A 16794-nucleotide genomic window follows, 5' to 3' on the forward strand; every position below is an offset into this window, starting at 1 on the left:
GTATAAAAGAAAGATGGAACCAAAAAAAGTCCATTGAGATCAGAGTGTGAAATACGTATCTTGAATGCCAATAAGGTAACAGCATTTTATCCAATAAGTATCAGAAGTACTAGCCAGAGCAATCAGAGAAGAGAAGGAAATAAAGGGCATCCAGATTGGAAAAGATGAAGTCAAACTGGCCCTGTTTGCAGATGACATGATCCTATATATCGAACAGCCTAAAACCTCTACAAAAAAACTGTTGGAATTGATAAATGATTTCAGCACAGTAGCAGGATACAAAATCAACACACAAAAATCAGTAGCATTTATTTTCTCCAATAGTGAACATGCAGAAGGAGAAATCAAGAAAGCCTGCCCATTTACAATAGCCACCAAAAAAATAAAATACTTAGGAATTGAGTTAACCAAGGAGGTGAAAAATCTCTATAATGAGAACTACAAACCACTGCTGAGAGAAATTAGAGAGGATACAAGAAGATGGAAAGATATTCCATGCTCTTGGATTGGAAGAATCAACATAGTGAAAATGTCCATACTACCCAAAGTGATATACAAATTCAATGCAATCCCCATCAAAATTCCAAAGACATTTTTCTCAGAAATGGAAAAAACTATTCAGACATTTATATGGAACAATAAAAGACCACGAATAGCCAAAGCAATGCTCTGCAAAAAAAAAAAAAAAAAAGCTGGAGGCATAACACTACCTGACTTTAAGCTATACTACAAAGCTATAATAACCAAAACAGTATGGTACTGGCATAAAAACAGACACACTGACCAATGGAATAGAATAGAGAATCCAGAAATCAACCCACACACTTACTGCCATCTGATCTTTGACAAAGGCACCAAGCCTATTCACTGGGGAAGGGACTGCCTCTTCAGCAAGTGGTGCTGGGAAAACTGGATATCGATATGCAGGAGAATGAAACTAGATCCATACCTCTCACCGTATACTAAAATCAACTCAAAATGGATTAAGGATTTAAATATACACCCTGAGACAATAAAACTTCTTAAAGAAAACATAGGGGAAACACTTCAGGAAATAGGACTGGGCACAGACTTCATGAATACGACCCCAAAAGCACGGGCAACCAAAGGAAAAATAAACAAATGGGATTATATCAAACTAAAAAGCTTCTGCACAGCAAAAGAAACAATTAAAAGAGTTAAAAGACAACCAACAGAGTGGGAGAAAATATTTGCAAAATATACATCTGACAAAGGATTAATATCCAGAATATATAAGGAACTCAAACAACTTTACAAGAAGAAAACAAGCAACCCAATTAAAAAATGGGCAAAAGAGCTAAGTAGGCATTTCTCTAAGGAAGATATCCAAATGGCCAACAGACATATGAAAAAATGCTCAACATCACTCAGCATCCGGGAAATGCAAATCAAAACCACATTGAGATACCATCTAACCCCAGCTAGGATGGCTAAAATCCAAAAGACTATGAACGATAAATGCTGGCGAGGCTGCGGAGAAAAAGGAACTCTCATACATTGTTGGTGGGACTGCAAAATGGTGCAGCCTCTATGGAAAATGGTATGGAGGTTCCTTAAACAATTGCAAATAGATCTACCATACGACCCAGCCATCCCACTGTTCGGAATAAACCCAGAGGAATGGAAATCATCAAGTCGAAGGTATACCTGTTCCCCAATGTTCATCGCAGCACTCTTTACAATAGCCAAGAGTTGGAACCAGCCCAAATGCCCATCATCAGATGAGTGGATACGGAAAATGTGGTACATCTACACAATGGAATACTACTCAGCTATAAAAACGAATGAAATACTGCCATTTGCAACAACATGGATGGACCTTGAGAGAATTATATTAAGTGAAACAAGTCAGGCACAGAAAGAGAAATACCACATGTTCTCACTTATTGGAGGGAGCTAAAAATTAATATATAAATTCACACACACACATACACACATACACACACAAACCGGGGGGCGGGGAGGAAGAAGATATAACAACCACAATTATTTGAAGTTGATACAACAAACAAACAGAAAGGACATTGTTGGGGGGGAGGGGGGGGAGGGAGAAGGGAGGGAGGTTTTGGTGATGGGGAGCATTAATCAGCTACAATGTATATCGACAAAATAAAATTTAAAAAAAAAAAAAATCTTTAATAGCCAAAAAAAAAAAAAAAGAAAGTCACCAATAACTTTTACATTAACTGGGGAGAGGCAAGAAGATGAGATCTGGGGAACCATTTGGTTAGATATGTTACTGTCAAGGTCCTTACTTTATTTTGGGTGGCAAGTTTGTTACATTATTCAAAATAATTTTTAACAGTTTCTTAAAAAGTCATCAGATGGTCTTAAGCCATGTTTCTTTCTTTTTTTGTGGCTGGTCAGTATAGGGATTCAAACCCTTGACTTTGGGGTTATCAGCATGATGTTCTAATCAAGTGAGCTAACTGGCCGGCCCTACCATGTTTCTCTATGTGCAAATACTTGTTTTCTGCTTACACTCCAAGACTCAGAAAATCCAAAAAATCAAAACAAATGTAAAAATTAAAATTATAGTTACACCTATATTTTACCAATATTCTATATAGTTTTTCAGAATGAAGGCACTACCTCCAAATTTCTTAACTGCTTTCTCCACTGCATTACTGATTTGCTGTTCATCTCTCACATCAACAACACATGGCAAGGCCTTTCCTCCAGCTGCTTCGACTACAAAGAATAAACGAAAAGGCATTAAAGCATTCAAATATTATACCTTTCATTCTGATTCAACAGTCAAAAAAGTAGCCTATTTTCATAAAATCAATATAGATAACTATGTTTTACTACCTGGTGACTCTACCATACAGTAAGACAGACTGACTAGCCACAATCAGCTTCGGATTAGCGAAGCCAACTCTATAAAAAAACAAAAAAAGGTTTTTAAAAAATTCTATTAATTTTTGCTATAATTAATACCAAAAATGGATAGTAATTTTAAAAACTTTTTATTATGGAAATTTCAAAAAGTATAAAAAATTTAAAGAATCATATAGTGAACTTCATGAGTCCATCACCTACCTTCAATGATTGTTTAATTTATCGCCCCCTTCCATTTTTTTTTTTTTTTTTTTTTGCTGGTATATTTTAAAATAAATCCCCGGCACCATTTCACTCATAAGCATTTCATATGCATTCCTCTAACATAACCACAATAACATTAACAGCCTTATGAATTGAACTTGAATTTTTAAGTCCTCCCTCCTGGCACTGGGCCTAGCACAATGCCTTGAATATAAGCACATGATAATTACTTTTCAAGTGAAAGTTATTAAAATAATGGCTTGCAAATTGCCCAGAGAATAAATAACATGGGGAGCTTTCTCAAAGTGTTCACACCATCTACCCCTCAAATTCTCTCCTTTCCACACCCCTCAAATTCTTTCCTCTCCACTTCCACTCCCACATCTCCTCCTCATATCTAAGAACCACCAGTCTCCTGACACGTGATTTTTTTTTTTTTTTCCTGGTGGCTGGCCAGTACAGTGATCAAAACCTGAACCTTGGTTAAGACATGCTTTTTAATACAGCTTAAAAATGCTGGAGGAGAAAAACGGTCAGAACCACTGCTCTAAGATGACAAAATAAATATTTAACTTTTCTAACCACATAAAATTATTTTAAGAGTAGCTTTCAAATAGCTTTAATTAAACTCTCCAGCAAATCCTCTATGTATTGAAACCACTATGAGGACATTTCATGAAATGACATTGTCATACTCACTTTCTTCAGCAGCAGTATAGATTGTGCCTGGAAGTTTTGGGTGTGCATGGGTAGTCTTCGCTGCAATGACAACATTTGCTCCATCCTTTGCTGCTTTCAATGCAATAGCTTTGCCAATGCCACGGCTTGCACCTGTGATAAAAACTGTACATCCTGCTAGCTGCCTACAACAGAACAAAGATGACCTTATTAGAAATCTCAGTGTTTTATTTACTAACTAGTATCAGGAGCATTTTCATAATATACATCTTTCCTCCTCTGTGAACTTTTCTCTAAACCTTCCTCCCTGCCCATCTGATAGCTAATAACTCCACTGTACTCCCATTACACAATGACCTGTAAATTATTTATGACAATTGCAGTTGGCCAGTCTTGCTGTGATCTGGCAAATAATATCTGCTCAAAGTACATCTTAAAGAGAAATGAGGAATTAAGAGAATAAACTACATAAGCATGCATTTTTTCCCCACGGAAAAACTAAGAAGGCCTATTTCTGAGTGGTGAGATTATGTATAAATTTTATCACATGCTTTATATTCTTCAATATTTTTCAAATTTTCTACAGTGAATACATACCACTTAAAATACATTATCTAAAAACAAATAATTTTTCAATGGATGCTCATAATGGCCAGAGTGGAAACAACTCAAATGTATATCAACTGATGAATGGACAGATAGAATGTGGTACATCCATACAGTGGAATATAGCTAAGCAACAGAAAGAAATGAAATACTGGTATGTGCTACAATATGGATGAACCAAAAACATTTTGCTAAGTGAAAGAAGCCAGTCACAAAGTTTCACATATCATATGATTCCATTTATATAAAATATCCAGAACAGGCAAATCTATAGAGACACAAAGATCAGCGGTTGCCTAGAGCTGGAAGTTGGGAGAAGTTGGGGGTTGACAACTGAGGGGTGAGGGGTTTCTTTTGGGGATGATGAAAAGGTTTTAAAATTAATTGTGGTGCTGGCTGCACAATACTTTTAGTGAATATACTAAAAGACACTGAATTGTATATTTTAAGTGGGTGAATTATGTGGTATTTGAATTATATTTCAATAAAGCTATTAAACCAACAAATGTAGAAGGCTTGCAAAGAGCTGAGAGTTGATCCAAAATATCCTGATGCAAGTGTACTAACAATTCCCTATGCCCATTTCATTCTTCACTCTTTCCATTTTAACTTTAAACTTTCCACTTACTCAATTGCTAGGTGAGAAGGAAACATCTCAGATAAAGTAAGATAACAGGGAGGGAAAACCACTTTCTTGTTTACTTTGTAAAGGCAAATAAAAAAAATTTGCCTAAGGAGAAGGATGAAGAGAGGACAGCAAAAGTGACAACAGCAAAGAGAAAAGGGGACAGTAACCAGAGTAGTAATAGATAAGCAGGCTTGTTAATAAAAGAGCATAAGGCTGTTGCCCAGACCTAAAGGACTACACTCTAGAAGTAAGACATCAGAGGTGAAAGTGGGAGAAGAATTTTAGCAATAACTGATTTGGTAAAAAAGAAGGAGGATGAAGTGTGGAAGAGAGAGAGAGGCGGGGACTATTTTTGGTGAAATATAGGAAACATACAAGAGCATATTAAAAAAAAAAATGTGTACAGGGCTGGCCGGTTAGCTCAGTTGGTTAGAGCACAGTGTTATATCACCAAGGTCAAGGGATCTGATCTCCATACTGGCCAGCAGCTCCCCCCGCAAAAAGTATATAGTTTAGAGAACAAAATTAAAACAAACAGTAAAGTACTCATTAACCAAAACAAAGACTACTACCAATGCTCCAGAAGCCACCTGTCTATTCCTCTTCAAGCTTATCCTCCTTCCTTTCCCTATCCACAAAGTAAAAACTCTCTTAAATATTACTATTCATTCCCTTGCTTTGTAATATTCCTCATAACTATGTATCTATGTCAGCAGGGGCCAGTAAACTATGACCCACAGGCCAACTCAGGTCCACCACCTGTTTGTGTATGGTCCTACAGCTAAGAATGATTTTTTTTTTTTTTTTTTTTTTTTGGCAGCTGGCCAGTATGGCGACCCAAACCCAAGAATGATTTTTTTTTTTTTTTTTGAAAGATGACCAGTAAGGGAATCTTAACCCTTGACTTGGTGTTGTCAGCACCACACTCTCCCAAGTGAGCCACAGACTGGCCTGACCCAAAAATGACTTTTACTGATGAACATTTGGGATTAATTTGATGATAGGTAACACTAAATTTGAACCCCAAATTAAGCAAAACACTGCTTCTCTGTTATTGTGTCCCCCCAAAAGACATGTGTAAGTACTTAACCTCCAATACTTCAGAATGTAACCTTATTTGGAAACAGGATTGTTGCAGACATAGTTAGTTAAGACGAAGTCATATTGGAGTAGGCGGGCCCTTAATCTCATATGTTTGGTATCCTCAAAAGAAGAGGAAAGACTATGTGAAGAAAGCTATGCAGGGAGAACACCATGTGATGACAAAGGCAGAGACTGGAGTGATGTAGCTGCAAGCCAAGGAATGCCAAGGATTGCTGGCCACCACCAGAAGCTAGGAAGAAGCAAGGAAGGATTCTACCCAGAATTTCAGAAGGAGCACAGCCCTCCTGACACCTTGACTTCAGATTTCTAGTGTCCACAACCATGAGAGATTAAACTTCTGTTTTAAGCCACCCAATTTGTGGTACTTTGTTATGTACCTAGGAAACTATCACAAACCCCCCACCCACCCTCAACCCACAAAATAGACTTCCATTCTTCTCATTAGTAGAACTGTATTACAAAAAACTCAATTATTTTGAGTTCGACAATAAAAAATATTGTGGAAATCAGTTTTCTCTCTTGTTGTATAAGTATCTATATAATAACTCCAATTTTGCTTCTTGGCCCACAAAGCCTAAATATTTACTATCTGGACCTTTATACAAAACCTGCTTAACCATGATCTAAACAATATACCATTTAGGTTTTGCCTAATTTTGAACTTTAGATAATAGATTTATACAGTATATGTTATTCTAAGATTTGCTTCTTTCAAACATTGTTTGGAGATTTATTCATGTTGATGCAAGTAGTGCACTGATTTTATTTTTATCAAATATATGATATTCCACGTATGAACATACTATAAATTATTTATTCATTCTACTGTCTAGGGACTTCTGGGGTGGCTTCCAGGTTTTCCTGTTGTTTGTTTTCTGTTATGAACAATGCTGCTATAAATATTCTGATACACATCTTCCAGTCACTTGTGCACAAGTTTCTCTAGGGTATATACCTACTGGTGAAACTGCTGGCTTATAGGACATTGTTAAAGATTAAAGATGACCACAAATTCTTTGACATTCCTTCTGTCAAGAGGAGGAGGATATTTTCCCCTTCCCTTGAGTCTGGGTTAACCTTATAACTTTTTTTTGACCAACAGAATGTGATGGAAGTGATGCTCTGGGATTTCCAAGCCATAAGAAGGTTGGCAGCTTCCACTTTCTCTCTCTTAGAAGGCAGATGCCATGCTGCAAAGAAGTAAATTGATCACCAAACGATGAAAGGCCACATGGAGAGAGACCCTGGAGGGTAGGAGCCTATTTAGGACATTTTAGCTCCAGTCAAGCTCCCAGATAAATGCAGCCATATGAATGACCTCAACTCACAAGCATATGGAGCAGAAGAACTCAGAAAACCCAAAGAATTGTGAATGATAAGTCATTGTTGTTTTAAACCACTAAATTTTGGGGTAATTTGTTACACAGCAATAGATAACTGAAACGCATACTGAAGTTCAACTTTAACAAATAATGCCAAATCCCTTTCCAAAGCGGTTAATATTTCTACACGTAGCAGCTTTGAGTATGAGTTCCCATAGCTCCACAACCTCCCCAACACTTGGTAATGTCAGTCATTTAAAACTTTTGCCATGGTGGGAGGTAGGGAAGGGTTTGGGAAGTGACAGGTTGGGCAAAGGGCATAAAGAAATATCATGATTTGTAAGAATGAATATGTTAATAATAAATTTAAAATTTTTAAAAAATTTTTTGCCAATCTGGTAATATGAAATGGTATCTTAATGTGGTTTTAATTGGCACTTCCCCAATTATTGAGGTTGAACGTATTTCCATATGTTAATGGTTGCTTATGTTCCTTCTCCCATGAGATTCCCATTTTGCCTATTTTTCTACATGTTTTTTTCTTATTGATTCACACAAGTCTACAAATTATATATAAATATCTTCTCATCTGTGGCTTGCTTTTCCACTATCTTTATAATATCTTTTGATGAACAGTACTTTATTTTCATGTAGCAGAATTTATAAATCTTTTATTTTATGGCTAGTGCTTTCGGGTCTTAAGACTCTCAAAAGTTGTACAGTTTACCTCTTACAGGTCAGTCTTTAATCCACCTACAATTAATTTTTCTGTATGAACTGAGGTAGGGAACCAATTCTTTTTTTTTCCCATATGGATAACCAACTGTCCCAAATCTGAAAAGCCCATCTTTCCTACAGCTCTTCAATGTCAGATCTGTCATAAACTGACTCTTCATAAATACATAGATCTGCTTCTAGACTCTCTATTCTGTTCCATTCTCTTAATTATAATAGCTTTATTAGCCTTGATAATTGATAAGGTAAATAATTCCAATTTGTTCTTCTTTAAGTTTCTTGGCTACGCTTAGACCTTTGCTTTTCCAAATATATTTTAGAATCAGCATATCTAATTGCACAAGCAAAACCACTTGAGATTTTGAGAGAAACTGTATTGAATTTATAATTCAATCTAAGAACTGACATCTTTAAGACACTGAGTGCTCCAATCATTAACATGGTATCATTCTCTATTTAGGTCTTTAATGTTTTTCAATATAATTATATAATTTCCTACAGAAAGGTATTATTCATCTTTTATTGTTTTTATTCCTTGGTACTCCACTGTTGTTTTCAATTTTCAAATTTTTATTTGTAAATAATTTCAAACTAAAAAGTTGCAAAAATAAGAACAGTACAAAGAATAAACATATTTCCTTCACCCAGATTAATATATTGATATTTTAGCCCACTGCTTTAGCATTTGTGCTCATTTTCTCTTTTTCTCTTTCCCTTCCTCCTTCTATGTATCTTATATTTTCCAAACCACTTAAGAGTAAGTTGATTACATGATGGCCTGTTCTCCTATATATTCACTGTAGAGTTATCAACTTCAGTAAATGTAATTTTGATACAATAACTTTTATCTAATATACCATCAGTATTTTAATTTTGTCAATTAACCCAGTAATGCCCTTTATTGCAATTTTTGCCCTCCAGTACAAGAACCAGTTTAGGATCAGATAGTGCATTTTGCTAATATATCTCTTCAGTTTTCTTTAATCTAGAACATTTTTGCAGCCTCTCTTGTCTTTTATGATATTGACTTTTTGAAGACTACAATCCCCATTCCTTTTTAAAAAGACAATGCTCCTCATTTTGGATTCATCTATTTCCTCATGATTAGATCCAAGTTATGCATTCCCAGCCAGAATAAGTGATATTGTGTCTTCCTCAGTGTATCACATTGGGAAGCATATAACATTCATCTGTACTTACTGATAATGTTTTTTTTTTTTTAAAAAGATGACCGGTAAGGGGATCTCAACCCTTGGCTTGGTGTTGTCAGCACCACGCTCAGCCAGTGAGCAAACCGGCCATCCCTATATAGGATCCGAACCCGTGGCCTTGGTGTTATCAGCACCGCACTCTACCGAATGAGCCACGGGCCGGCCCTTTACTGATAATGTTAATTTTGATCATCTAACCATAGTGTTATCAGATTTCTCCACTGTATAGTTACTATTCTTTCCCTTGCAACCAATAAACAATTAGTGCAAAGATACTTAAAAACCATTTTAAAATTTTTATTATAGAATTTTCAAATTTGAAAATAAAACAATATAATAAGCTCCCATGTTTATTCAACAATTATCAAATTTTTGAAAGCAATTATCAGAAAGCAAACTCCAGAGGTCATATAATTTCACCTGTGAATACTTCAGTATTTACTTCTTTAACAGATAAAAAGTTTTTATATAACAATGTTATTATTATACCTAAGAAAATTTACAATAATTCCTCAACATCATCCAGTATCTGTCAATATTAAAACTTTTATAACTATCTCAATAATGTATTTTTAGTTAGTCTGAACAAATCAGGTGCCAATAAAGACCTTATTTGCTAGTTATTATAACAACTAGTTATTATAACAACCTTATTTGCTAGTTGTTATAACAACTTAGTTGTTATATCTTGTTATATCTTATAAGTTTCTTTTTATCTGTACCAGTTTCCCTTCCATTCATTATGCCATTTATTTGCTGAAGAGTACAGATCATTTGTCCTGTAGTAGAGTCCATATTTGGGATCTTGAACTTCTCATTTTTATTGCTATGTACTATTATTGCTTGCAGATTTTTGTTCATGTGTAGAAATCTAAATTTTTTTTTTTTTTTTTTTTTTTTTTTTTTTTAAAGATGACCGGTAAGGGGATCTTAACCCTTGACTTGGTGTTGTCAGCACCACACTCAGCCAGTGAGCGAACCAGCCATCCATATATGGGATCCGAACCCAGGGCCTTGGTGTTATCAGCACCGCACTCTACCGAGTGAGCCACAGGCCGGCCCAGAAATCTAAATTATTTTTCTTCGTTGACTTATATTCTGTAATTTTGTCAAACTTTTTATTAAATCTAATAATTTAGTTATGCATTATCTTAGTTTTCTGTGCAGGATAATATCATCTACACATAATGACAGCATTGTTTATTTCATTCTAATCCACACACTTTTTCTTTCTTTCTTATGTCTTATTTACTAAAGAATGTACTTTAGTCAGAAGAAAAGTGTTCCCAGATGGAAGGTCTGAGATGCAAGAAAATATGACAACCAAAAATATTGGTAAATAAGTACATAAATCTAAAAAAAAGAAAATGCTTGGGGTTAAAAAAGATAGAATTAGAATATATCGCTACACTAACGTAAGTTAAAAACTGAGTGATCCAAGTTTAACGTTTCTAGGTCCTTATATTGTTTGGGAGAATGCTAAAATTTTATTTACCATAGACATTAATAAGTTATATACACATGTTAAAATTTCTAGGTTAAACACTTGATAAAGGGAAAACCCAGACCTTGGCAGTTTCGGCAACGAGGATGAGATGCTAACAGTATTATGGCTTTCTGAAAGGAAAAGGACAAGTGCCCTGCAGGCCAGTTAGGGAATATAAATTGATTTTCCAGGATGCAGTAACATGCTCTCACCCATAGCAAAGGAGAGAATTAGGATTCCACCCATTCTGTTAAAGAAGCAGAGCAATAAGAGATAGGTATATCCTAGAAGACACAACAGTATTTGAATTACTACACTAATACCACTACCACTAATAAATCTAGTAAGTAAAGTTCAAGATTTCTTTGTACTTCTTTTTTGTCTTTAGAACTAATCCCTATAAAGGCATTCAAATTACTATGTTAAAAATTACTTTTTCTCCATATGTTTATCCAATAAGTTTAATAAATAGTTAAGTTCATTTTTTTATGACGGAATTCAATTTTAGTTTTTCCGGCTCCTCATTTTTGGTGAGCAACGTTGTAAAACATGTACATGATTCAAAAGTCAAAACCTGGGCCGAGCCTGTGGCGCACTCGGGAGGGTGCGGCGCTGGGAGCGCAGCGACGCTCCCAGCGGCCGCAGGTTCGGATCCTATATAGGAATGGCCGGTGCACTCACTGGCTGAGTGCCGGTCACGAAAAAGAAAAAAAAAAAAAAAAAAAGTCAAAACCTTATAAAGGGCAGGCCAGACAGAGGACTCGGTTAGAGCATGGTAATAACACCACCAATATCACAGGTTCAGATCCCTGTACCAGCCAGCTGCCAAAAAACAAAAAAACAGCAACAAAAAAGCCCCTTACAAAAGTCAGGCACATGACCAAAAGATTTACACAGTTCCCGTAGGTAACCAGTTTCGTTAATATCTGGTTTATCCTTATTGTGCTTTTTCCCCAAAAATATGCAAAAACACACATACATACATATATATAACACATTCTATATGTGTGTATGTAATTTACCCCTCTTTTTTATAGTTCGCTTCTTTTTCCCTTCTTTTTTAATGTAGCATACACAGAACATTAAAGTGATTTTTTAAAGTAAGTATTTATATGAAAATATCCCAACTATTGCTTTAAAAAGTCCTGTATCACTTCACCTTCAGTATAGTTGGATTAACTCCCAGTAGGAGAAAGGGCATTCTCTTCTTCACGCAGAGTCTCAGGCACTGGTAGTAAAAAGGGCAAAGGAAACCCAGATATGTACTACTAAGGAATTCTTCCAGCTCCAAAGCATTAGAACCAGAATAGAGAAGGCAAAAGCACTTCAAAGAAAGGTCCCAAATTTCTCAGTACCACTGATAGATGGCTAAAACTTGCTAATGCAGAGTTAACTTATACTTTGATTTAATAAAATGCTCTGGTACTTCAAATCAGGTAAACATGATGAAGTTTTTGTTAGCTATTTTAAAAAAGAACTATTATTTTTTTAAAATGATACAAATTATTCTAAAGTTCATTTGGAAAAACAAACACTCAGGAAAAAACAGGAAAATTCTGAAAAATAATCATATGAGGTGGGAACTAGCCTTTCTAGATATTTAAACATTTTCTAAAACTAGACTAATTAAAATAGTTTGTTACTGGTTCCTGAATAGACAGACCAAAGTGACAGAACAAAATGTCCAGAAACAGACCCCTATACACACAAGAATTTAATACACGATAGAGGTGGAATTTCTAACATAAGGAAAGGATTAACTATTAGGTCAATGCTACTGGGACAATTGGACCCAAATCTAAACCAAAATCAAATGGACTTCTAAACTCACTTCCTATTCCAAAATAAGTATCAAGTGGATGAAAAATCTGAGTGGAAAAAATATATAAAATATAAATATATTATAAAAATATAAAAATCATGTACAACCATAAAAATACTTGAAGAACATCAATTTTAAAAAGATCTTGGCTTAAGGGCCGAGCTGTGGCGCACTCGGAGAGTGCAGCGCTGGGAGCGCAGCGCCACTCCCGCCGCGGGTTCGGATCCCATATAGGAATGGCCATGCACTCACTGCCTGAGTACCAGTCACAAAAATGACATAAAAAAAAAAAAAAATCAAAAAGATCTTGGCTTAAGATGGCCTTATAGGCTTGTCACAAAAACACAAAAGCCTTTTTAAAAAGACCTGATAACTGTGACTTCATAAAAACACATTTCTTAACATTAATCAAATAGTATAATCAAAGTCAAGATGCAATTTAAAAAACTGAGAAAAATGTGTAACACATATGTTAAAGGACAAATTTTAAAAATATACAGACCTCTCAGAGATCAATCAAAAACCTCACTACTGCCAGGCAAATAAAAGATACACAGATGGCTTTAAATCAGGGTTTCTCAACCTCTACACTACTGACATTTTGGACTAGATGATTCTTTGCTCTAAGAAGCTGCCTGTGCATTGTAAGGTGTTTACCAACATCCCTGGACTCTACTCACTAGATGCCATTAGCATCCCCCTTCAATTGACAATCAAAAATGTTCTCAGACATTACCAAATGTCCTCTAGGGGTCAAATTGCCCCTGGTTTAAATATACAAGTGTATTTCAAAAAGTTTGTGGAAAAACAGAATTAAAAGATAATATGATTGTTTCCTAATCTTAAAAAAGAGATAAAAATAACATACTCATCCTCACTTGTGATTAAGTAAATGCAGATTTTAACTATAATGAAGTCACCATTTTTTCCCTCTAATTATTTTAATTATTAAATGTTTTGCTGAAAACAACAAAAAACTAAAAAAAAAGAAAAGAAAAAAAACACAGACACAAGAATAAATAAATGTTTTGCTATTTGCCAACATGTTGGATTAGGAAATCTCATTCATCTTTTTGGGTGTGCAGCCTTTTTGGAGGATCATCTGGCAACATCTACCAAAATTTAAAGTGCATATACTCTTTGATCCAGCAATCGCGCTTCCAGGAATTTATCCTACAGATACACTCACATATGTACAGATGAATACAAGGATAATCATGGAAGCAAAGTCAGAGTAGCAAAAAACTGGAAATGATCTGGTATCCAACAACAGGGAGCAGGCTAAATAAATACGGGTACATCCGTATAATAGAATATTATGCATCCTTTAAAAAGGAGGAGGAAGATCTACATGTACTAAAAATGTATGACCCAAGATATACTAAGTAAAAGTAGCAAGGCCAAAAATAGAGTTTGCTACTATTTTTTAAAATGGTGTATATGTTTGGATGGCATATAAAATATGTTTATAAATACACAGAATGGAAACATACCAGACAGTAACTGCGGGAATGGATTTTAAGGATGAGGAGACTCACTTTTTACCTCACACCCTTTTGAACTGTGTAAATCTTTTGGTCATGTGCCTGTATGTTTCAAGCAAATTTCAGAATGGACAACATGTCATTCAGCTCAAGATACCTACACTTTATAGAAATAAAAAATAGAATAGAGATTGTCAAGGGCTAGGGAAAGGGGGGAATTGGGAGTTGTTTATGGGTACAGAGTTTCAGTTTTGCAAGATGAAAAAAATTCTGGAGATTGGTTGCACTTATCACTACTAAACTGTATACTTAAAAATGGTTAAGATAGCAAATTTTATGTTCTGTGTATTTTACCACACACAAATTTTTTTTTAAATGAACCCCCCCAAGACACCCATATTTTACGATCAGGTTAACTTCTTATTAATTTTGAAATCACTTTTTAAGCACCTCATTACTTTATTGTTCTAGAATTGAGCATTCTGAACAAGTGGAAGCTCGCTAAGTAACGAGCCGTTCCAGTGACCTTTCACCTAGAATTTGCACCTAGAATTACAGACGCAGCTCTTGTTAACCTCGTAGGGCCAGCATTGGGGGCAGCGGGGTAACCCATTCTCGACGTAAGAGTTTTACAAGGCCGCCACCCAGTAGGATCCCACCCTGGGTTACCTTTCGCGCGTTACCGCAGATTCTAGGTAACAGCGTCCAGCTCGGAACAGAGCTCCAGAGAGCGTCGCGGCAGCTTCACTGACCCTCCCACCTTCCTGGGCCGGCCCTAGCAATCCACTGCGGCCCCACCAAGCCGCGAGGTACGTCCGCCCAGGTCTCCCCGCGCGACGCCCGATAGATCCCCTTACCCGGTGTTGGGTAACATGACTTTCGCAGATCAGAGGAGATGGCGGTGGCTGCAAAGGCAAAGGGCAACTGCCAGCGACGAGGGAACGGCGGATCCTCCCTCCGCATTTAGCCCCGCCCAGGACCCCGCCCCCGAGGCCCGCGCGGGGACAGACGATCAAAGCAGCCGGAGATCGCTGAGTGCGCCAGCGCGTACGTGGACCTCTCCGGAACTCCGCGTTGGCTTCTGCCACCCCCGCAGCCTGGGCCCTGGAAACCGGCTCTCTGCGCAAGCGCTTTGAGAAACAACTCTGCCCCTCCCTTGTCCCGGGACGTTGCGGTGACAATCGGTCTCCCGCTGTGCCTAGCGTCCTGGGAGCGTCAGCCCCTACGTACACCTTTCCTCCGGGCTCTGGGGGGGGTCTCTTGTCGCGCCGCTGTGTTCCGGCGCCAGCACCGGGCAGGAGGGTGACCAGTTGCGTAGTTCGCTAGGGACCTGAGCACGAGGGACCGGCTTCTCCTCGGCAATCCCTGACCTGGGGGTGCTTTGGCTCTAGGCGTTCTCCCCCACGCCCGAGCCTGGGCGCCTGTCCGGCTGCGGACGCCCCCCGGAGGCCCCTCTTAGGAACGCTTACCTCGGCGGAAATTCACTTTCTGCCTGAAGCCAGCCAGCGTCTCATTTCCACTCTCCCGCTGAATCTGGACTGAAGCCGGCCTGACCTCGAACGTCTGTAGCTAGTCTGGTGAGGGGCAGCTTCTGGAACAGAGCTTTGCCAAAGTCGCACTGAAGAATTCGTAGTAAGCTCTAGTTTTCCTGTTCTTGACCGATATCTCGGCAACAAAAATCGAATTTGAAGAAGAAAATTTTTACTCGTGGAAGGCATGCTGGAATGAGGTCAGTGCAGGAATTCAGGTTCGCTTTTGGGAGTATACTTGGACATAACTACCCTCATGATCTAAAGCCTGTGGCATACTTGAAGGGAGACAGGGAGGGCCGGCCCGTGGCTCACTCGGGAGAGTGTGGTGCTGACAACACCAAGGCCGTGGGTTCGGATCCCATATAGGGATGGCCGGTTAGCTCACTGGGTGAGCGTGGTGCTGACAACACCAAGTCAAGGGTTTAGGATCCCCTTACCGGTCATCTTTTAAAAAAAAAAAAAAAGTGAAGGGAGACAGGGAAAATTTTTTTTTTTTTTTCTGGGGTAGAAAAAGATCCTGAGGACAATGTTAAATGGAGATTAGTTAAGAAAACTAGCCTGGTGATGAGTTATGTGCTGTCCATTCATTACAGGCCCTAAATGGTTCTATTACTCATGTAGGAGAGATTTTCAAAAAGTTTGTGGAAAGATTTGTGTTATCTTTTAATTACATTTTCCCACAAACTTTTTGAAGCACCCTCAAATATCACCTGCCGGTCACCAATAGGCATTTGAATTTGTGACCCATGAGATGGTCCTTAGTGACTCCGGAGGAATTTATTTATACATGCTACTGCCAGTCAGTTGAGATACAGCAGGACAAAAAGAGCAAGGTCTCTGTCTATGGGAAGGGTGTGATGTGTTTTACAGACCCTTGGAAATATTAGGTGTTTTAGAAAGACTGTTGATAGGGACTGTTAGATGAAAAAACCTACTCTCCACTCACCCTTGGGAGCCTTTGCTGAAGGGTGCATGTATCTGTCAGCTACAGTGAGCTCTTGGTAATGAGGTGGCACCTATTCCATATCATCTAAAATGTTCTCTCCTTTTTGAAAACCTTGGTGTCCTCAGGCTGTTAGATTCCCCATTCTTGAATTGTGTGCTTCTATTTCAATTTGTT

The 16794-nt window shown here is 37.5% G+C and overlaps 1 protein-coding gene across 3 annotated transcripts in view; it reads right to left on the reverse strand.

Moving 5' to 3' along the window:
- The window catches only part of HSDL2 (hydroxysteroid dehydrogenase like 2), a 65438-nt gene extending 50287 nt beyond the window's left edge, over positions 1–15151 (reverse strand). For 2 of the 3 annotated variants that reach the window (XM_063081955.1, XM_063081956.1), the window contains exons 1-3: positions 15000–15148; positions 3766–3929; positions 2614–2712 (exon numbers count right to left, since the gene is read on the reverse strand). In XM_063081955.1, coding sequence (XP_062938025.1) covers positions 2614–2712; positions 3766–3929; positions 15000–15016 — 280 coding nt within the window. In that variant the 5' untranslated portion in view covers positions 15017–15148. Of the gene's footprint in view, positions 1–2613; positions 2713–3765; positions 3930–14999 lie in introns of all 3 variants that reach the window. The other variant, XM_063081957.1, reaches the window with a different exon arrangement.
- Positions 15152–16794: the final 1643 nt, after the last annotated feature.

The sequence above is a fragment of the Cynocephalus volans genome, chromosome 17 (assembly GCF_027409185.1).
Source record: "Cynocephalus volans isolate mCynVol1 chromosome 17, mCynVol1.pri, whole genome shotgun sequence".
Taxonomy (NCBI): Eukaryota; Metazoa; Chordata; class Mammalia; order Dermoptera; family Cynocephalidae; genus Cynocephalus; species Cynocephalus volans.